This window comes from Salvelinus alpinus, chromosome 7 (assembly GCF_045679555.1).
Source record: "Salvelinus alpinus chromosome 7, SLU_Salpinus.1, whole genome shotgun sequence".
In the NCBI taxonomy this organism is placed as follows: Eukaryota; Metazoa; Chordata; class Actinopteri; order Salmoniformes; family Salmonidae; genus Salvelinus; species Salvelinus alpinus.
In genome coordinates, this window is record NC_092092.1 from 25,076,460 (window position 1) to 25,100,383 (window position 23,924).

The window sequence follows — 23,924 nt, forward strand, 5'->3', positions numbered from 1 at the left end:
TTGGGTAAGAACAGGTAAGGGATTACAGCAGCTCAACCCACTTTCCATGGACAAATTCTACAACAAATGGAACAAGCAACGGAGTTTCAAATAACAAAGCAATCCCAAATTTGACCCATTTACAATTGAACAGTGCGAGAGGCCTGAGACTTATTGTAAGTAGCCTATACTGCTGTAGCCTGTAAATGTGTCATTCAAAAATCAAGAAACATCAAAAATGTAAAAAGGATGACTATTACATACTTGGCACATTTACACCTGGTCATTTTAATCAATGTACTCGACTGATCTCTTTAATACATACATGTCCACATGACATACATAGCATGAACGCATGGCTGAGTGATGTCACATCCTGGAATTGTCCCTCCCCTCACTTCAACACCATAGGATAATGTGCCCCACCCCTCACTCGCCCAACCAACACCATAACAGGAAACAAAAACAGTGCTCCCCCAGTGTCACAAATATAATTTCCTTTCACAGGCATAAAGGCAATAGATTACTCAGGGATCCAGGAAGGATTGAGCAGGTACTTCCTGCTTTACCATAACAGATGAGATCATAATCTGACCAAATTAATGAATGTGAGTGAGGGGGGAACCTAGTCACACTGCATGCATCTCAAAAGACACCCTATTTGCTATATGGGCCTTGGTCAAAAGTAGTGCTCTATATAGGGAATAGGGTGCCATTTGGCACACAACTGTAGGAGAAACTAAACAGGTGCACCTGTCCTTTCCTTTCCCAGACATGTGACTCATGAATGGATGAGTCGTTGGGTCAGTTACCGACCAATAAGCCAAATATGTTTATGAATGAGAGGGTGGAGGGAAGCCAGATGGTGTTGATTCAATCTTCTCCTACGGTAGCCCAGGCCTGCATGGCGCAATGGAGAAAGGCGGGTAACAGTCACTTATCACTAGTGTTCTCTTATTACTTATATCCTCCTCCCTTCAGACATCTCTCCTCTTGCTCCTAACCTGCTGATCCTACAAGCCTGTGGTGTGTGTGGGGCAAGAGATGACCACATACAGATATAGTATCTTAATTAGATCACCCTGTTGCAGAACTTTCCTGCAATGCAAGAAATGTAAAACGTGTAGTGTATTCAAGGTTTAAAGGCGTCTGAAGTTTCAGACCTGATTTCCCCTTATGAAAAATGTATCAACCCCTACAAAAATGTAGATGAATTATAATCCACATTTCCTGTTGCTGCAGGATTATTTGTAGCAAACTGGCTCAAATTAAGATTCTACATCTGTAGACATGACAGTCTACTATTGTACAGTCACCACTTGTTCACAACCACTTTCTCTGCTACTGTAAATTGTATTTTAAAATCGGTTTCTAAAACATATGTACAATAAAAGTGCTACTGGACACGAAAGCGGCAAACAAAAAGGGCAAATTTTCTTAGCAAAATTGACATTTGTCCTTAATAATAAGTAAAGCCAAAAAAAAGAGAAAAATGTACATGAAAACTAAAAAAAAAGTGATTCTTTATGTACAGTAGTGTTTTAGAGTGTGAGCCATCTTGCTATACCTTGGCAGTGCTAGCAAGGGAAATATGACTGAGATCAGTGTTGTTGTGTGTGTTTCTATGTTTCTACTGAGTCCATTGATCTGAGCTAACAAAGTGTCATGGACTCATGGCCTAACAAACAACTCCAAAGCTAAGGCCTAAATTGGCTCACTGGGTTGGATAGTACCTTAGGCTTGGATGAACTAAAGATCTCCAGAATCCACCCTAACTTTAACAAAGCTCCCTTTAATCAAAATGGTGACTTAATCCAATAAGTAGTTACTAACAAATGAAACTGTTGGCTCATTTATGACATCAGACTGTATAGAGCATGTTTAGAAAACTGGTCCATTGTAAGTGAACAGTTGACACTAAAGCTGACTAATGGTTAGAATAATGAACCACCAAGTTGTGACATTGATTTAGAACCTGCTAGAAGACAAACCAATTATGTATGTGCATACAATGTATAAACGTAGAAAAAAAACAAAAAAACTTAAACTTCTGAACATTAACAAACCAATATTTTAACTGTATCTCACGATTCTCAACACACACAATTAATTCAAGGCCCCAAGGCTATGCGGCTACGCTAGCTAAACCCTGGGATACTTTTCTCTTCTTCATTTCTTTTTCCCCTCTTCCTTCCTCCAAAGCTGTGTGAGAAACATACCGTTCATCCCATTACATCATATGACCCGGCCTCCACCTAACGCATCACACCTCCCTCGAGGAGGACTGCCGTTTGATCAAAAGTGACCTCGGTCAACCTCCATACTTCCACTTTTAAAAAATGTGACAGTGTGAAGACCGCTGGTTGGTGGTTGGCTTTCCCTTCCTTATTAATGCGCTATAAGGAATGTTAGGGAAGGGAAATCCTCTGGATGAAAAGACAATGGGGGCGTGGGTGGGATATGTTCATGTTGGATATAAGTGGATATGAGGGTTGAGATCCTTGAGATGTGCCCCCTTAAAGCATAAACACACTGATGACATATTGGAACTGTGGGATTAGATCATCATGACAGATCGTATTTCTACAAAAGGAAACCCTCAAACCAATAACTAGTGTGTATGTGTGTGTGTGTGTGTGTGTGTGTGTGTGTGTGTGTGTGTGTGTGTGTGGAATTCTGTAATGGCTAGAGTAAAAGGACTCATAGGACACACACTGGAGTGAATAAGGCTCAGTAACAGATGGTGAGTGATTGAATCCTAATACAGGAAGTATAGCAGAATAAGGTGTGCACATAGAGATTCTCTGGATAGATCCATATGTAAAAATGTAGGTGCACCAACCCTTCCCTCCCAGGCTTGTACTAGCTTCAAAACTCATGAAGAATACGCATCTCCAGCCGTGTCCTCGCAAACCATGTTATGGTGTCTTTATAAATCACGTTCTGTGTCGGTGGTGTTACAGCCCTGTTTTGTTTCACACCCTGATTTCATCTTCGTCCTCGTCCATGAAGGAGAAGTCTTTGTCATCCTCCCCCCCAACCCCCGGAGAGCTGTACTTGGCGCTGTCCGTGTCCCCCTCCTGCAGGTGGTGGAGTGGCTTCTCCTCAAGAGCAGCGGAGCCGGAAGAGGAAAAAGAGCAGCTGTCCAGGTGGCTGTGGTAGTTCCTGGGAGGGGTGTTGGGGGGGTCTGCCATAATTTTCTGCTGGGGATAGGTGCTGCGTGGGGGCCTGACTGGCGGCTGTAGATCCACCTGGTCCTCAACATTGTCCTCCGTGGTGGGAGGACTGAGGGGGGGTGACCCACGGCCCTCGCTGCCCTTCCCCTCCTCGTATCCCAGGTCGTCCTCCTCCCAGCCCTTCTTCTCCATGACGCTGAGGATGTCTCCCAGCATAGAGGGACCCAGGTCGATGTGGAATGACATGATGGACTCCGCATGCTTCATCCCACCACCTCGAAGATGGGACGGTGGCAGGTCAGTCAGTTCTCCAAAGTTCTGCTCATCGAACTCCAGGTCCATAGCCGCGGCACCGTTGACCGGTTTTCTGATTCCTTCGACCTCGGGCAGCTTCTTCAGAGGGCTGGAGGAGACGCTCTTGGGCATCCGGGGACCACCGCCCATCCTGCCCGCATCATCGTCGTTGAGGTAGGGCAGTGAGATGGCGTTTTTCACAAAGTTTGGCGAGCCACCAGGGGGTTCCAACGCATTCTCGCCACGGTTCACCGACTGGGAGCGCTTACTGCTCCTGAAGGTTCGGGACAGCAGGCCTGGTTTGGGGACAGGTCCAGGGGAGCTCTGCTGCACCTCTGGAGCTGGTTCTTTAGGGGGCTCCCCAGACCGGGTACTGAGGAATGAGGTGTCCCCAAAGGCATCGCCGCCACGACCTACATGCATGGTGTGTCTGAAGTCCCCGAGAGGGGCACTGATCATCTCTGCAGTCAGGTCGGCTCGGGAGCGACGCTTGGACTGGTTCGAGGTTAGCTGCTTGAGGATAGGCATGGTGATGTCTGATGAAGTCGCTCAGTGATATAATACTCAACAGGAACAGAAACAGTTCAACAAAGAAACTCCTGGTTGGTGCTAAGTATTATGAGATGTTTGTCTTTCTCACGTTTAATTGTAAACTGTATTGTCAAGGCAAGCAGAGATCCAGGTGTCTGGAGTACACAGCCATTGTGGTCCGTCAAACAGCTATGTTGAGGTCTGGTGCAGATAATCCACAAATCAACCTAAGGGAATAACAGAAGAGAGGACACATTAAAACCACATTGCAAGACCTATGCAAACCAACTCAGATCCTCAAAGTTGGCAGGGAACATGGAAACTAACTACAACTTAACACAGAGTGGCTTTGTCATTTTATTCCTTTGGACTGGAAGCAAACAACTGGAAATTACAGTAAACAGCAACTATTTCCAATAGCTGCTGATTGCATCTGAGGCACAGAATCAAGACAACTTTCTTAATCTATGCTGCTGTGCCTCAAATGTGGAAACTTTTGTTGACAGGCTGGGGCTTTGAAATAAAACCTCCAGTTGAGTGGTTCATTTCTTTCGCACTTAACTGAAACTCGTTAACCTTCCAAGTAAAAAAAAAAGAAGGGGGAAACACACAAGTCATTGATTGTAATACATTGGTATTCATGCCAATGCTTTATTTCTTAAAATGGCACTTTCAATTTGGCGTTTCAATTTTTAGGAGGCGGCTGTCTGTCGTCTGAAGTCCGCGCTGCCAAAACAGTACTCTGCTCCACTGCTGCAGTTCCCATTTGTGCCCCTGCATGCCTCCCTTTCTGTTACATAACCCTACGATCACAGGATACTGAGAGCCCAGTAGCTCCAGCTGCCAGGGATAAAGACAGGATGGAAAAAGGAATGGAGAGGAACATAATTTCTTCAGCAGCTTGGATTAATTTAGAGCAACAGATCAGACGGTCACTGACTGACTGTTGTTCTGCACGCACCCTTCTGTCACTGGCAGATCAACTCGGTCTTGGCTTTTTCTCTCCCTCTGTGTGTGGCTCTCTCAGTTCAGACACCTTTAAGAGGTTGTTTAAAGCTTACTCCCACCGCCACATCGTCCATATGGTCACCAGTGACTTGCTTTACTGAAAGCATGGTGTGACTGATCACTGTGTTCAGAACTTGTGATTAGAGTCAGGGACCCTGATAAGCCTACAGCACTGCCATTGGGAGATGATGTACTGCTTAAGTGCTCTGGATTTCACAGCAGATACTTTGATCTGCAACCTGGCAGCACTATGATCTATTACTCAATAAGCCAGACAATATGGGCCGTTTCAGAACCCGGTGAGGAGTATCTGCTTACCCAGGCCAATCTGTATTAGTGTTTCATTGCTGGGTCAATGGTGACACGATCTCAAAATATAATGGTGTGAGTGGACAGATCAGCAAAGTTGGTGGCTTTTCGTCTTTTCCCTCAAGTAGGGCAGCAGCCTGCAATAGGGCCTAGTAGGCAAATGAGTAGGCCTAGGTGACGTCAACAGTTTCAAATTGTGGCTGCTAGGCGCCATCCAAGCATTCTCTTGTGTTTTCAAACCAGAGCGCATGCATGCACACACACTTCACAGGCCTACTCTCTGGTCTCGTGTGTTCATACCTCTGGATGAATGGGGTCTCTGGTACAATATTCCAAAACAATGTCTCCGTCAAACTTTTACATCTAAGACAACAAGGGCCGATTCAACTGAAAAGGCAACTGTAGCTAGCCTACAAAGTCAACAACGCAGCCACTGCCAGCTAGCCTACTTCAGCAGTACTGTATCATTTTAATCATTTTAGTCAATAAGATTCTTGCTACGTAAGCTTAACTTTCTGAACATTCGAGACGTGTAGTCCACTTGTCATTCCAATCTCCTTTGCATTAGCGTAGCCTCTTCTGTAGCCTGTCAACTATGTGTCTGTCTATCCCTGTTCTCTCCTCTCTGCACAGACCATACAAACGCTCCACACCGCGTGGCCGCGGCCACCCTAATCTGGTGGTCCCAGCGCGCACGACCCACGTGGAGTTCCAGGTCTCCGGTAGCCTCTGGAACTGCCGATCTGCGGCCAACAAGGCAGAGTTCATCTCAGCCTATGCCTCCCTCCAGTCCCTCGACTTCTTGGCACTGACGGAAACATGGATCACCACAGATAACACTGCTACTCCTACTGCTCTCTCTTCGTCCGCCCACGTGTTCTCGCACACCCCGAGAGCTTCTGGTCAGCGGGGTGGTGGCACCGGGATCCTCATCTCTCCCAAGTGGTCATTCTCTCTTTCTCCCCTTACCCATCTGTCTATCGCCTCCTTTGAATTCCATGCTGTCACAGTTACCAGCCCTTTCAAGCTTAACATCCTTATCATTTATCGCCCTCCAGGTTCCCTCGGAGAGTTCATCAATGAGCTTGATGCCTTGATAAGCTCCTTTCCTGAGGACGGCTCACCTCTCACAGTTCTGGGCGACTTTAACCTCCCCACGTCTACCTTTGACTCATTCCTCTCTGCCTCCTTCTTTCCACTCCTCTCCTCTTTTGACCTCACCCTCTCACCTTCCCCCCCTACTCACAAGGCAGGCAATACGCTCGACCTCATCTTTACTAGATGCTGTTCTTCCACTAACCTCATTGCAACTCCCCTCCAAGTCTCCGACCACTACCTTGTATCCTTTTCCCTCTCGCTCTCATCCAACACTTCCCACACTGCCCCTACTCGGATGGTATCGCGCCGTCCCAACCTTCGCTCTCTCTCCCCCGCTACTCTCTCCTCTTCCATCCTATCATCTCTTCCCTCTGCTCAAACCTTCTCCAACCTATCTGATTCTGCCTCCTCAACCCTCCTCTCCTCCCTTTCTGCATCCTTTGACTCTCTCTGTCCCCTATCCTCCAGGCCGGCTCGGTCCTCCCCTCCCGCTCCGTGGCTCGACGACTCATTGCGAGCTCACAGAACAGGGCTCCGGGCAGCCGAGCGGAAATGGAGGAAAACTCGCCTCCCTGCGGACCTGGCATCCTTTCACTCCCTCCTCTCTACATTTTCCTCTTCTGTCTCTGCTGCTAAAGCCACTTTCTACCACTCTAAATTCCAAGCATCTGCCTCTAACCCTAGGAAGCTCTTTGCCACCTTCTCCTCCCTCCTGAATCCTCCTCCCCCTCCCCCCCCCCCTCCTCCCTCTCTGCAGATGACTTCGTCAACCATTTTGAAAAGAAGGTCGACGACATCCGATCCTCGTTTGCTAAGTCAAACGACACCGCTGGTTCTGCTCACACTGCCCTACCCTGTGCTCTGACCTCTTTCTCCCCTCTCTCTCCAGATGAAATCTCGCGTCTTGTGACGGCCGGCCGCCCAACAACCTGCCCGCTTGACCCTATCCCCTCCTCTCTTCTCCAGACCATTTCCGGAGACCTTCTCCCTTACCTCACCTCGCTCATCAACTCATCCCTGACCGCTGGCTACGTCCCTTCCGTCTTCAAGAGAGCGAGAGTTGCACCCCTTCTGAAAAAACCTACACTCGATCCCTCCGATGTCAACAACTACAGACCAGTATCCCTTCTTTCTTTTCTCTCCAAAACTCTTGAACGTGCCGTCCTTGGCCAGCTCTCCCGCTATCTCTCTCAGAATGACCTTCTTGATCCAAATCAGTCAGGTTTCAAGACTAGTCATTCAACTGAGACTGCTCTTCTCTGTATCACGGAGGCGCTCCGCACTGCTAAAGCTAACTCTCTCTCCTCTGCTCTCATCCTTCTAGACCTATCGGCTGCCTTCGATACTGTGAACCATCAGATCCTCCTCTCCACCCTCTCCGAGTTGGGCATCTCCGGCGCGGCCCACGCTTGGATTGCGTCCTACCTGACAGGTCGCTCCTACCAGGTGGCGTGGCGAGAATCTGTCTCCTCACCACGTGCTCTCACCACTGGTGTCCCCCAGGGCTCTGTTCTAGGCCCCCTCCTATTCTCGCTATACACCAAGTCACTTGGCTCTGTCATAACCTCACATGGTCTCTCCTATCATTGCTATGCAGACGACACACAACTAATCTTCTCCTTTCCCCCTTCTGATGACCAGGTGGCGAATCGCATCTCTGCATGTCTGGCAGACGTATCAGTGTGGATGACGGATCACCACCTCAAGCTGAACCTCGGCAAGACGGAGCTGCTCTTCCTCCCGGGGAAGGACTGCCCGTTCCATGATCTCGCCATCACGGTTGACAACTCCATTGTGTCCTCCTCCCAGAGCGCTAAGAACCTTGGCGTGATCCTGGACAACACCCTGTCGTTCTCAACTAACATCAAGGCGGTGGCCCGTTCCTGTAGGTTCATGCTCTACAACATCCGCAGAGTACGACCCTGCCTCACACAGGAAGCGGCGCAGGTCCTAATCCAGGCACTTGTCATCTCCCGTCTGGATTACTGCAACTCGCTGTTGGCTGGGCTCCCTGCCTGTGCCATTAAACCCCTACAACTCATCCAGAACGCCGCAGCCCGTCTGGTGTTCAACCTTCCCAAGTTCTCTCACGTCACCCCGCTCCTCCGCTCTCTCCACTGGCTTCCAGTTGAAGCTCGCATCCGCTACAAGACCATGGTGCTTGCCTACGGAGCTGTGAGGGGAACGGCACCTCAGTACCTCCAGGCTCTGATCAGGCCCTACACCCAAACAAGGGCACTGCGTTCATCCACCTCTGGCCTGCTCGCCTCCCTACCACTGAGGAAGTACAGTTCCCGCTCAGCCCAGTCAAAACTGTTCGCTGCTCTGGCCCCCCAATGGTGGAACAAACTCCCTCACGACGCCAGGACAGCGGAGTCAATCACCACCTTCCGGAGACACCTGAAACCCCACCTCTTTAAGGAATACCTAGGATAGGATAAAGTAATCCTTCTCACCCCCCCCCCCCCCCCTTAAAAGATTTAGATGCACTATTGTAAAGTGGCTGTTCCACTGGATGTCATAAGGTGAATGCACCAATTTGTAAGTCGCTCTGGATAAGAGCGTCTGCTAAATGACTTAAATGTAAATGTAAAAATGTAGCAGCAGAGAGAACAGAGGTGTTTGATAGCTGTGTTAACCCAGTTCTTCGCCTTTCAAAAAGGACAGAACATCCCTAAGGACAATTCAATTATCTTCTTGTCTGCCTACTGTGGATTAACCTTTTTATTCAATAATCGTTCCTCAGTCATTAGGACTCAGTGTGTAGAGGTTTTGTCCCCTCAAGAAAGAATTCCTATTTAGACAAACACAATGAAAACTATATGAGCAAGGAGACAAAAACTGAGCATGAATGACTGCACAAGAGGTTTGCAAAAGTAGAAACTTAATACAAACTATTAAGTCTTCGCCAACAACTGAAACACTTTAGCCATTATGAAAGCGCAAACTGTTTCAAAACAACCAAACGAATTAGCTTGGTCATCACAGCTTTCAAGGGACACAATTGTGAAACCTCACATTGTGCTATTGTGGCTAAGAGTCTCTTAAGTAGGCCTAGCTTACATTACTGCAGGGTGATCCATCATTACCCATTATTATTATTAGCCGGACACATTACTACACAACTCACTATGCATGAGAACGCAATCCTCCAGCCGGTCTGCTTCTCCTCTACGTGCCAGCCTGTCAGCGTCTCGGTCTCATTTAATGTGCAGGCATATGACCGTGGCTGTGTAGTGTACCACTCCAGGCAAAGGACAACCCACTTATATAATCATAACACTTTAATACAACAACACGTTGCTTGCCAATCGTAGTGTAAGGTTTAATAGGTTGACATTTTCAATAAGGCTGAAAAAGCAAGAAATTACTCCCAATGGATAATATGTCACTGTCAACAACAGCAGTTAAGTTTACTACCTGGTAATAGCCTACACAGAGTGCCCATGCCCATGTTTGCCAGGCCAGGAGGAAGCAGCCAACTAGGGGGACTTGGCAACATGGATTGACAACAGAGAGGGCCCTGTCCTGGACTTCAGTCAAGACTCCATGTGTCTCTCCCTGCCCTTAACTAGTTCTCTGCCCATGTCTCTATGACGACCTTAGGCCAAGTACTGCTTGGCTGCCCAGCTAGCTAACTCCCTGCCCGTAAGCCTGAAATAGTGGCCCTTATCCCCTCCAGGGTGGCCTGCCATAGAACCATCTCAGTCCCAAATGGAATCCTATCCCTTATGGGTTCTGGTCAAAAGCAGAGTACTATAAAGGGAATAGGGTGTCATATGGGATACATCCCATGTCTCAGTCCCTACCTGTTGAGCTCAGAGTGGAAAAGAGGTAGAATAGAATGACCACAATAGGACTGCTAAACTAGAGGCAATGGAATGCGTTTGATGTGATTCATCATTAGAAGATATTCATACTCTGGATAAAAGATCAGTCGGTTCTCTTCAAATATCAAAAGGGCCAAACCTCACACCTTGGGTCCTTATAAGAAATGGCCCATAAGGGCCCCCGTGTGTGTTCGGGGGCAGTGTCTTATCGCAACAGTATTACCACTTGGTCCCATTATCACATGCATGACAAAAGGAGAGGAGAAGACTCCAGGCAGCACTGTCATCTTCAATTACATCCTTTCAATATGAGTTTACATAAATCATGCAAGCTATACGAAGCCACAGACATTCCACATCAAGCTCAAAACATTCCAAACCGATTGCCTATTTGTAGCCCCTTCGTTGCAGGCCAGGAGCGACAAAGCTGGGCAGTTAACTTTGAGCACCATTTCACCTCAGTGAAAAGTCTAGACAACTATAAAAATACTACTAAAAACAAAAGCCAGGCCATTTTATTCTTTGCCTAGTACGTCATGCATTGATGGGTAAGAGTAGTCACTTGGGAATCGACAACCAAGCTGTATGTCCCAAAATATGCTGCTCCCCACACGGTCTAAAAACACAGCCGGGGTCTGGATTCCATCTCAGTAATCTTTCAAATGCTGCTCAGAGCTGGACTAGTTGAGCAGGCCTTGCTAGCTACACTCCAGACTTATAAACACACACATGACATCTCAAATCTTTGTTTCAACTTCAAATATGGTGTCCAGATTCATTTCAGTAACTAGTTAAAATGGGTGGAGATGAGAATGAGTGTTCTATTTCAATCTGTGTTTTGAAACTGAGCATCATGCCAAAGCATTAGCCAGCGATGGTGACTTTATGTAACACACTTTAAAGTTGAAATACGTAGCTTTTGGACCCACCCGACCAAATTCATATAGAAATGTGAGTTATAGATCGATCATTCTACTTGAAAGCAAGTCTAAAAAGCAGAAGCAGTACATCTGTTCTGTGTATGACATTTCTATGCTTCCCGTTCTTAAGTTTCATTTTTCCGTCTTTTAGTTTCAGTTTTGAATACCAGCTTCAAACAGCTGAAACAACATTTTTGGCTATGGAAAATATTTCACTGCGGTTTAGATGGTACAATGATTCTCTACACTATGCTATCTGATTTTGTCACAAACTGAAATTATGCTAACTATTCGAGTTTTAGCAACCAGGAAATGGCGGAGTGATTTCTGCATAGTGCAACTTTAAGCACTCAAAGCATCACATGATAGCAGATCCAACTGGCAGAAAGGTCTATGAATGATTAACAGATTCTTATGCTTGCCCTCAGCGCCAGGGCACCAACATAGAGGATGACATCATAAAATGCCAGATTCATACTATAAGGCTAACCTGACCCATACTGTGCTAACTTGGATATTTTTCTCTACACATTTTCCTTTCTAGCATGGTTCCTAGAACTATGGTGGATGCGTAAAGCGGCCAGCCCAGTACAGCTTAGCTTGTACTGTTAACCAGGAACGTCCCCATTAACTTTTATATCACACACAATCAACCTCTTACTCTGATAGTCCTCCTGGTTTACCAGCTAGGCCACAATCCTACAACCATGTTCCAATCATGTTCCGCACCGATTACTATCCCTCTTTGGAAATGTCATCCTTGTTGTCAAGTCAATCTTCCGTCTCTCCTTTCACAGCTGGACCACCTTGAAGAGAAACAAGCACACGTCGCAGTCCACAACTATGCTAGTTGTATTTTTGGGCCCTTTACATTTTTCAAAGGAAAGAGAGAGAGAGTGAGAGAGAACATGACTTTTTCACTAGGCGGAGGGGAAGGTGCTGGTGGTGTATTGTGAACAGTAGTGGATCTTACACAACTGCAGAGTCACTAACATACTTTATGCCCTGTTAAATATTGAATTCTGACTGGGCATAGTCACATTTTAGTTTACATTAACAATGTTATAGGCTGGCAATTGTTAATAAGAAACACATTTAAAAAAAGTTGACATTCTTGCTCCATAAGTAGCTCAAATCAACAACAAAAAATGTAGTTTCCTTTTATGGTTCCACAACCATTGCTCATACTACCAACATGTGTCAGCCATGTTCGGGTAAACTATTTCATGGCCTAACACAGTAATTATGTTAGACATGGTATATTACATTACCCATGTTTAGTTAATATCACATCTGGACGATGCCTTGTACACGCAAGCACATGAGATCATTACGTTTCGATTTGGCAAAACATATTTTGGAAAACTGAGGCCACATGCTTACTACTAGGGTGTAGTGAAAAGCTATAACTAGCCTAATCCATTTAACCAATGAGAGTATTCCTGTTTTGTTTACCATGAACTGGTAAATCCCTCATCTCCCCTACCCCCATCCCTCCCCATCACTCACCCGCCTTGACAAACAACCCATATTGAGGTGCTAATGTCATTAGGAGGATGGGGCTGCTGCAAGCTGTTACGGCCCATCAATACAATTACAAATTAATTCAACAAAGGCAACAAGTTCACAATTTAGTGTCAAAGAACTCCGGTGCCATCAGGGACCTTAATGGGCCCTGCAGGTCCAAACATATCGCAACATGCTGCTCTGTACACCCTTATGTTAAACTAAGGAAATTGTGTGTCTATAGCTAGGGCTGACAGTGTGAGAACTTGTGAAGAGCAGAATCAACAACCTCTGCATAATTGGGTTAAATGCGGAAAACACATTTCAGTTGAATACATTTTTTTTTTATTTTACCTTTATTTAACTAGGCAAGTCAGTTAAGAACAAATTCTTATTTTCAATGACGCCCTAGGAACAGTGGGTTAACTGCCTGTACCCCCCTTTCCCCTTAAAATCAGTCTCGTGTGGCTCAGTTGGTAGAGCATGGCACTTGCAACTTCAGGGTTGTGAGTTCGATTACCACGGGGGTCCAGTACTGGAAAATAAACACATTTTAAAAGTATCCACTCGCTACTTACTGTAAGTTGCTCTGGATAAGAGTGTCCGCTAAATGACTAAAATGTAAATAATCAAACCGTTTTGTGAGAATGTGTTCAGTTGGTAAGCCATTGTTAAGTAAATGAAAGCTGAAAAGTACCCGTGGCCTGGCTTTGGCCCAAGTGAGAGCAGTTCCGCCATGGCCCAGTGAGACACTGGGTGTCGGCCCGCTTAGATTCTGGGCCTTTTGGATAAAATACTGGTGTAACTCCTATATGGAACTGCATCATTAATGACATTACTGTAGGTCAGCGGTGAAACAGACATGTAACCCAACCTATATGGGTAATAATAGGTAGACCTGACTAGCACATTGCTTGTTTATCATGTTTTGATGGAAAGACATATACCTTCCTGTAACTTAAATACAAACCATTGAATCTAAGCCAAACAATTATTGACCAATATTGCGACCTGGATATGTTTCCAGGAAATATCTAACAGTATTCTTACATGGTGAATTCAGGGCGATGTACGTAGGCAGCGTTGTAGAATGATGTCAATATCATATCAGGTATAATCTGATAATGGCCATGTAAACAATCGTTATTCTGGGTAGTGTCACATGTACACAAAGTATTTTGTCTACGTAATGTCCCATTGTGCTCAGAGTAGTTACTTGCCATTGTCACCATAACCTGTTCTAGTTTATCTTCACAACCAAATGGGTTGGTATGTTATCTGAGGCTAGCCTTCATATGACTAATGAGAGAGAAAGAACTATGGAAATAAAGAGCGAGAGAAATACCCCTCCCTATATGGCGAAATGGTGTTGTCAGCTCCTGGTCCGTACTGACTAAGGCATCACTAACTATCAGCAAACAGAATGTGTAAATAATTACTTTACATAACATATGGAGGTCAAGGGTCAATCCCTGTAGGGTTTGTCCACAGCTAAGCCACAGCTAAGCTTGTTTACAACAACGCTCACTCAATACGTTTAAAGTCGAAGTGAGTGAGAAAAATCTTTGAACTAGAGCAATGTTTACGCTAGTTTAAAAAAAACTCAGAATTGACAACTTAAACGAACACGGCTATCCTGACCCTGATGACCTGTAGAATAAAACACTCGAAAAGGTCAATAGCCTGTGGCAAATATGAAACACTCAACTTTAGCCTATAGCATGGGGGTCAGGCTGAGGGCAAGAGAGCGGTATAGTAACATTATCATTATCCCTGTCTGTGTGGGCTACCTGATTAATACAGGAGGTTGGTGGACAGCATGGTGAAGTGATGTAGATAGTTCTGCAAGGCAAGCCTGGACAGCTGACTGGGTAAATAGACCCACCTCAGCAGGAACACTATAGGAAGTGTGTGTCTAAACCCACCTCAGCAGGAACACTATAGGAAGTGTGTGTCTAAACCCACCTCAGCAGGAACACTATAGGAAGTGTGTGTCTAAACCCACCTCAGCAGGAACACTATAGGAAGTGTGTGTCTAAACCCACCTCAGCAGGAACACTATAGGAAGTGTGTGTCTAAACCCACCTCAGCAGGAACACTATAGGAAGTGTGTGTCTAAACCCACCTCAGCAGGAACACTATAGGAAGTGTGTGTCTAAACCCACCTCAGCAGGAACACTATAGGAAGTGTGTGTCTAAACCCACCTCAGCAGGAACACTATAGGAAGTGTGTGTCTAAACCCACCTCAGCAGGAACACTATAGGAAGTGTGTGTCTAAACCCACCTCAGCAGGAACACTATAGGAAGTGTGTGTCTAAACCCACCTCAGCAGGAACACTATAGGAAGTGTGTGTCTAAACCCACCTCAGCAGGAACACTATAGGAAGTGTGTGTCTAAACCCACCTCAGCAGGAACACTATAGGAAGTGTGTGTCTAAACCCACCTCAGCAGGAACACTATAGGAAGTGTGTGTCTAAACCCACCTCAGCAGGAACACTATAGGAAGTGTGTGTCTAAACCCACCTAACGGGCCTCATGCACACAGAAACAACCCACAGGAGCATTAAGTGGAGCATGTTCAACAAGGGAACATAACGTCAGCGTGCCTCAACCAGCAACTAGCCAGCAGTGTGTTACTCTACTCTGTGTGGCCCCCTCTCCAGCACACACACCCTACCCTCCACACCCGCCCCACTACCCATTTCCCCCAGCGTCATGGTTCAAATCCATCTCATGTAACTTGCGGTTAGCTTATTGTTGTTCATCCCTTGTTATATCTTCACCACTGCACTGCTAGCTAACCGGTAACTGTTGATCTCATGTAACACATTTCAGCCACGTGGTCCTGTGGCGGACTGCAGGAGAGAGATGTTTTTAATCTTTCCATATCCTGCCATTAGTCAGCAGCTAGGGGCTTCCAAAACAAACAGACTCACTACTAGTCTGCCTGCCTCCCCACGCTGTGCTAGTTCACTGCTTTTAGAAACCTGCTACCAGCAATCAAATGGATGATGAACATGATGTTTCAGTCTTGTCAAAATCTCCCTCTGTACAAGATGATCTCCTGGCGTTCCCTCTGGATTCCCCTCCGTTGTACCTCTATGAATAACATCCTGTGTGACAAACGTCGACACCGCTCATTCCCTCCTAAAGGAGTCGCATGCTTCCCATCCAGAACATATATTATGACGACATTTTTGTACATTTTGGTCTTGGACAACGGTTTTGTTGGCTGTTCGTGCACAAATTATTTCTCAAGGCAAGTCGAAGACTTCGGACTCGAAGTCGACGTCCATTCATTGGCCAAATTCATTCTTCAATGAAGTGTTTGTCATTCAACACTTTTTCCAAGTCACACTCATTCGCGGCTAGGTGTCAGCCGAACCAAAGCATGCGGAAGCCTTAACTTATTCGGGTTAGGGGGCAGCATTTTCACTTTTGGATAAATAGCGTGCCCAATTTCAACTCCCTTCTACTCATCCCCAGAATATAAGATATGCATATTATTAGTAGATTTGGATAGAAAACACTCTGAAGTTTCTAAAACTGTTTGAATCATGTCTGTGAGCATAACAGAACTTATGTAGCAGGCAAAACCCAGAGGACAAACCATTCAGATTTTTTTTTTTTTTTTTGAGGTCACTGTCTTTTCAATGAGTTTATTGGGACACCAGATTTCTAAGGGACTTGTTTGCAGTTCCTACCGCTTCCACTGGATGTCACCAGTCTTCGGAAATTGGATGAGGTTATTCCTTTGTGTAATGAAGAAGTACGGCCATCGTAAAGGAGGGTCACTTGAAGTAAATTGTTTGAGAGAGGCACATTATCAAAAAAGTTGCGTCAGTTTGTTTTCTTTTTGTATTGAACACAGATCATCCCGTCTTCAAATTGATCGATTATTAACGTTTAAAAATACCTAACGTTGTATTACAAAAGTAGTTTGAAATGTTTTGGTAAAGTTTACATGCAACTTTTGATATATTTTGTAGTGACGTTGCGCAAGTTGGAAGCTGTGTTTTTCTGGATGAAACGCGCCAAATAAATTGACATTTTGGATATATATATAGACGGAATTAATCGAACAAAAGGACCATTTGTGATGTTTGTGACATATTGGAGTGCCAAAAAAAGAATTTCGTCAAAGGTAAGGCATGAATTATATTTTTTATTTCTGCGTTTTGTGTCGTGCCTGCAGTGTTGAAATATGCTTCTCTCTTTGTTTACTGTTGTGCTATCATCAGATAATAGCATCTTATGCTTTCGTCGAAAAGCCTTTTTGAAATCTGACATGTTGGCTGGATTCACAACGAGTGTAGCTTTAATTTGGTTTAATGAAAGTTTGATTTTTATATCATTTTATTTGAATATGGCGCTCTGTATTTTCCCTGGCTATTGGCCAGGTGGGACGATTGCGTCCCACCTACCCCAGAGAGGTTAAGGGCCAAGCCAACAGAGGGCCGGAGGCCAGCCAAGGATAGGAGGCGTACCACCCTGCCCTTGTGGAGTAACAGGGACTTTCTAAAGGAAAGACAGACGGGGGCACCAAAGAGAAACATAATAGGGTAGGGGTGGAGATTGAGGGAGAGTGGCATATTACCATTTTACCCTCCCTCACTCCCTGCCCAGGAGGAACGCATGCCAACAGTTAATGAACACATGCTTTTACACTGTCCTCCAAGTCTTGCATGCAGCACTTGCTGTCATTATCCCCATAGAGAGGCACAGAAGGGGATCGAGTGTGTGAGAGATTAATAAGTGTATCTATTAGTACACGTTTTACTTTTCTATTATTTCTCCATTTTCTTTCTCTCTGCATTAGTCCACACCTGTTGTTTACGAAGCATGTGACATAAAATGTAGGTTTGATCTGAACCCCTCCCTCTATCAGAGAGGCCTAAGCAGCAGCTAAGAGGATACAGGCCAGGGGGATGGACTCACTCAACAGGCTAACAGCTGCTTCACTATGGATGGACATTGGTCTTCAATAGAACCTTTTTGCATAAAAGGAGAAGCTGGAACCAAAACTTTATTAGATTGGAAAAGATGCCCATACTACTGACAGAATTAGGCTACCGTTTCCCTTGTAGTAGGAAAAAGACCATCATGACAATGTGCCATTTCATCAAAACTCAGGTGACGTTATCACTACGATGTTACTGGACATTGGAACATTGATTGGCACGCACAAGCAGAGTGCTCCCCCATGACAGCTCGATTGCTCTGCCTGTGCCCCAGAATGAGCGGAGCAGCAGCTGATTTTGTTGTTGCCAAATCACCAGAAAGATAAGCAGATACCAGCGTTGTACAGTGCATAATCCATTCAGCCAACGCAGCAGCTACTGCTGATTAGCACACAGTTACAGTGAAACTCATGGAGTTCTAACTGAGCAGCTCGCTCTCTCACTGACAAGAATGAGATAATAAAAACAGCAAGGTGCGCTCTTTCAAAAACACCAGCAGATGTCAACAAAACCTGGCCCCAAAGACAACACAGACAGCCTCACAAACATCTCTTTACTACAGCCATAATACAGATTCACAGCAGTTTGACAAGCTGAAAAATCAGTCCATCGTTGGGTTGATTTAATTGAACCTGACTAAATTGACCAGCATACTGTGCGCACACACATGTTTTATTCCATGCAACTTTGCAGGAATGCCCAGTTCAGGCCCAGCAGATGGGGATGGGTTACAGGCCTCAGCTCACCCACACTCACAAACACACACGCCAAACAGCCTTCTCCCCGGGAGACAGCTGGATGATAGGGATGTGATATTTGCCAGGGGAGGACTGGGTAATAGGACACATTTGCCAGGGGAGGACTGGGTAATAGGACACATTTGCCAGGGGAGGACTGGGTAATAGGACACATTTGCCAGGGGAGGACTGGGTAATAGGACACATTTGCCAGGGGAGGATGGAGGAATATGATCAATGTGATGCAAACCAGTGGCATTGGTCCAGCCAGATCCTGCTGAACAGATACTCAGACAGATGGTGTTTTCCATTAAGACTTACAACAGTGTTTTACGTTAATGTATGCTCTAGTGTTATTGTGTTTCCATCAGGAGTGCGACACTAAAAAATACATTAAAACTTAAATAATATTTCAGTGTGTGAGCATTTTTCCTTTAAGTTGACAGTTAATTACTTAACAATGGCTGAGAGCTGAAAAGTACCAGTGGCCTTGCTTCCGCCCCAAGTTAGAGCAGGTCCACCGGAGCCATGGCCCAGTGAGACATGGATAAAACACTGGGGTAAATCCTCATTGGAAATGCACCAAGAGTGTCACATCTAATGGATAGAGACACATACTTTGAGACACTGTGGCACTTAATCACAAAATCAGTGGGCAGCACATGATCAGCCAGACGAGTCCCTCTTCTACCCACATACCACTCTTATCACCCAGTCTCATTCTGTTTCCTTGTACTGTAACTATCCTCACCATCTTTCTCTGTGTGGATTTGGCATTCAACTAACAAGCAGGTCTGATTTCCTGGAAACAATAAACGATTTATGTTTGACGACAGTGAGACAACATGCAGTAGAGCTCTGGGAGAATGTCTTCATGTATGTTTACTAGTACACAGGCTATAAGAGTGTGTGTGTGTGGGCGCAATAAACTCAGTCCATCAACAGCTCCTTACTCACACAGCCCCATATGGAGGTCAAGGGTCATAAAGGCTTTGCACAGTGCGCACGCATACACACACAGCACTGAGTGTTAGTGTGTTTGAGCAAAGCGAGAGGTAGAATCGCTAATCTTGATCACATAATGAGTAGCTAGTTGGGCCTCCCGAGTGGTGCAGCGGTCTAATTCAGTGCTTGAGGCGTCTCTACAGAGATGTAAACACACGTTCTCTCACGGCTAACAAGCACACACAAACACTGCCCCAGTCTGTCCCTATAGGCTACCACAAAGCCAGTGGAACTGACGAACCGACAAAGTCACTGAGATCACAATGGACCCAGATCAAAAAGAAACAAAGCAGTGCTTCCAGTGTAAAAGGGAGACAGGAGCCAAACCTTAACGGGGTTCCACATACAGGACACACACACAGCCATCTCCTGAGAACCAACCCAGTGCACATATCCGGCCAGTCCAGCCACAGAACACCCTCTATTCATATTCACCCAGAGTAAAAGGAAATGCATGACAAGGATACTGCTGACAGACAAAGGAATATTAGAGATATTAAGTCATCAGGGTAGTGTTACTTCTGCCTATATAGACAGGCCTAGGGGCACAGTGGTCTAGGAGTCACGGGATGGATAAGCCCTCTATTGGAGTGTCCAAGGCTAGCACAGAGGAGACCACTGGGGAGAGATGACGGCATTCCTTTGTCTTTTCAGCAGCTGAAGCCTACGCTTGAGAGATACCACCGGTTTCTAAGCCCATACGGAGGGAGAGAACGATGAGAGGGAACAATGGAGAACCACTGAACTGTGAACAGACCATAGCATTTCACTCTGATGGACAGACCAGATGCACACTACTCCGCACAATGTGTGTTTTGAATACATAAGACTCCTCTAGCCTACACATATTGCTCAACTGCCCGACTACTAGGCCAGTCACAGCAGTGGCGGTGTGTCAGAGTTGAAGGGAGTTAACCCGATCAGGGTTAATGGTTAACCTTGTCTCCATAGAGACCTTTTATCAAATCAGGACACAGACAACCGAGTCCCACCATAAGGAGGGACAATTCAACTTGGAATCTACAGAAGTGTAAACACTGCTGCATCAATTACATATTGTAATGACCATGAGAACACAAACACTCCCCTAAAACACTGTTCAATTTGGTTGAAGAGACACTGATGTCCCCCCCACCAAAAAGTCAGCCATTTTTGGACTAAAGACCCAATTTATGGAGACAAAAATGAGATCACATAAAGACTCAGGGTTCTCTTTCTCAAGAGAGTGTTGGTGAGGTTGGGTCGAGGTTGGGTTTCATGACTCCAGCTGTAGGTATGCATCTCCTTTCAGGTGGAGTCCTCACTGGAATGCTCAAATCACTGGGTGGCTGTGACAAATGTTTCAAAACATGTTGGGAGGTTCAGGTGTTCAGTGACAGATTCCAGTGAATGGGTAGAGCAGAGTAGGACAGGTGTGTCGAGTTGTGTCATTTCATGGTGAAGCAAGGAATGTATTGTACTGTGACAAGTGTCAGTCCCACAAACTACTGATGAAACCTCAGAACGTGACTAACCCTGAGAAAATTACATGATTTTTTGTCTTTACTTTTGAGCTAGCTCAGGACATGCTAATAAGGTAGTATTATCTGAAATTTCACAGCTTCTCCACATCCATTCTCTAAACACTTGTCATAATAATGAGTCATTCAAACCTAGACTTCAGGCTAAAAACTGTACTGTAGAAGCTGTGTAAAATAGCTGATGGTCAAGTGCTACAGTAGAACCAGTAGTCCTACAACCATTAGATCACAATCAATCTTGTCAAGCAGAAACTGAATACAACAGCCCGGAGTAGTGTTGAACCACAGATTCATACACAGCCGGTTTGGCTGGAAATGTATCTAAATGCTTGTCAAATTACATTGACCGTAACCAACGCAGGTAGGTTTTTGGAATTCCCCGTATAGAATCAGGTGCATCTCACCACAGCGCTAAGAGCCAGCTAGCTTCTGAGTATCATCCTACCTATCCCTGGCTAAACTCTGTCCTTTACGGCATGGCCCAAGGCATTTGGTGGGGTTGTAACCAGTGTTCATTTTGTTTAGTCATAGTAGGGCTGTGGCAGCCATAAAAATTGTCAGTCGGTGATTGTCAAGCAAATAACTGCTGGTCTCACGGTAATTGACCGTTAATTAATAAACACATTTTGCATCTCCTGGCTTCCACACAGCCTACAAGCCGCTGATGCAGACCTTTGGAACATCTACATAAATCTACAAAAATCAATTAGTTTAATATAGGCTACACCATCACAATAAATCCATGATTTGTTTAAGGACAGGTCTATAGAAGCATGATATAAAGAAATGTTTTATTTCAGAAAAACAGAATGCCATACAGCTGTGGGCTACACTAGTTTATTTAGCAGACAAGATTTGCTTAGAATTATGTGTCATTATTTTATAGTACGAAGAATACAACAGAAGATGGCTGAATAAAATAGAAAGGATATTTTCTCCAGTCAATTTGAGGGAGTGTGTCGAGCGGTTACCAAAAGAAAAAGGTCCTCCTATTATGCTTCATTTAGAGTTATGACACTTTAGTTCTGATTTTGAATACATTCTAAGGCTGCATAATATGATTAATGATTTGAAAAAAGTTGCATGAAAGACATGAGCTCTGCTTTGTTTTTTTTGAGCAGGCTGCACGCACTTCATCAGTCTCTCATTTACAATTTGACAAGTACTTGATCATGCCTCAAATTTCCCGGTGGCATCCCCTTTGTGCGGCCTAAAAAAAATGTCCATGCCTTTTGCAGCCAGTGTCCATTGTGCCCTTGGGCTGAAAATAACAATGATAATTTCCATCTTCTGGCTGCGTGCTCCAAAGTACCTCTCCCTCACATGGCTCTCTTAGATAGCTAATAAGAATTGAGCTAATGCCCATCATGTGCTCGGGTCGTTCTCACAGGCTACAAGTGTAGACAGGCACGTCGGGGACGCACCTGAATATTGAAGATGTTGGGGGGGGGTAAAAAAGAAAGAAGAAAAAAAGTCCACATTTACTTTGTCAGACAAGATGAATAGGCCTAACAAACCTAGGTCATTCTACTATCCCCCATAGTACAAAAGTTGAACTATTCTATGCGAGAAATAAATATTCCAAGCAAAGTCTGGGACAGTTGTGAGATGCGATAGATCCCAAATTAAATACAACCTTTTGCATCAAATTTTTTTTTTCAAGCAATGAGGCTGATGCAACAGATCAAAATGTTTAGCTTAAAATATTGATAAACTATTAGGCAATTTCTTCACATTATAAGCGCAGCAATGTGCGCAAGGCAGTAGACTGACTATAAGCTTGTGTCACGTTCGTCGTAAAGATGAGACCAAGGTGCAGCGTGAGTAGAGTTCCACATATTTTTTATAAAGAGAAACTCACTAAACAAAACAACAAACAACCAAACGAAACATGAAGCTACAGGTGTGCACTCAGGCAACTCAAAGTAGACAAGATCCCACAAACACCAAAAGGGAAATGGCTAACTAAATATGATCCCCAATCAGAGACAACGATAAACAGCGGTCTCTGATTGGGAACCATATCAGGCCTACATAGAATTACAAAAAACCCTAGACCTACAAAAACCCTAGACAATACAAAACCCCTAGACAATACAAAAACCCTAGACAATACAAAACTAGCGTACCCACCCTGACCTAACCAAAATACACCCTGACCTAACCAAAATATAAAGAAAACAGAGATATCTCAGGTCATGGCGTGACAGCTTGAATGTTCCAAAATGCAATCAATTAGCAGGAAAACACCATTCTCAAAAGTGACCGCAAATGCAATTATGCATGTAATGCTTTTATTATAAAGGTGCATTTTTATGGTGAAAATGATATTCCCCAAACATGAAACGCACAATGCATGAAACGCACACAATGCGACTTGGCTACATTGGCTGCAGAACCTGGCTATAAAATGCAGTGGAGAAAGTGGGAGAGTTGAGCAAGACTACAAATTCAAAGACAGCCTACTTTTCTATACGCAAGGGGGAAAAAAATAAAAATAAATAGCTAAACTGTGGTTTTACCTTTAAACTCAATGCTGCTATTGTTTTTATTTCGTAAAGCAGCTTGTGTTTCTTAAGCAAGGGTAGTTAACTAGAGAACGTTTTGCAACTAAACGTGGCCCCTTAACTAGAAGGCTGGTGACTGGTTAGCTACAGGAAAGCAAGAGTTGCCTGCGCGATGTGCCTTATCGCTTGCTCCCCCGCAGCTCACCAGCTGATGTAGACTGAACAGGTTCAGCGCATCCTTCCCACTGCTGTACAGAACTGCACTTCGCATCTGTACTGCTAATATTAAAATTCTGCTGATCACTGTAAAGCTCACAATCTTTCAAATTTTAAAAAATATATATGTTTGACTAATATTTTTGTCACTGGCTTGTCTGAATACCCATACTAACGTACTACATACTTAAATAGCATACTATGTGCTCCTCGTCGCATATTATTTAGCACGTACTGTTTAGTAAAAAGTACGCAGCAGCTCTTGACTTGCTGAGTAGATGGGCTGAGTGCAGGTGGATTATTCCAAATTCAACAGCCTGATAAT

General features: G+C 44.8%; 1 protein-coding gene across 1 annotated transcript in view; it reads right to left on the minus strand.

Moving 5' to 3' along the window:
* Positions 1-247: 247 nt before the first annotated feature.
* Positions 248-23,924, minus strand: part of LOC139580661 (cdc42 effector protein 4-like) — a 28,748-nt gene continuing 5,071 nt past the window's right edge. The window contains exon 2 of the mRNA XM_071409546.1: positions 248-4,207. Within this exon, the coding sequence (XP_071265647.1) occupies positions 2,955-3,977 (1,023 nt within the window). The 5' untranslated portion in view covers positions 3,978-4,207 and the 3' untranslated portion in view covers positions 248-2,954. The remainder of the gene's footprint in view (positions 4,208-23,924) is intronic.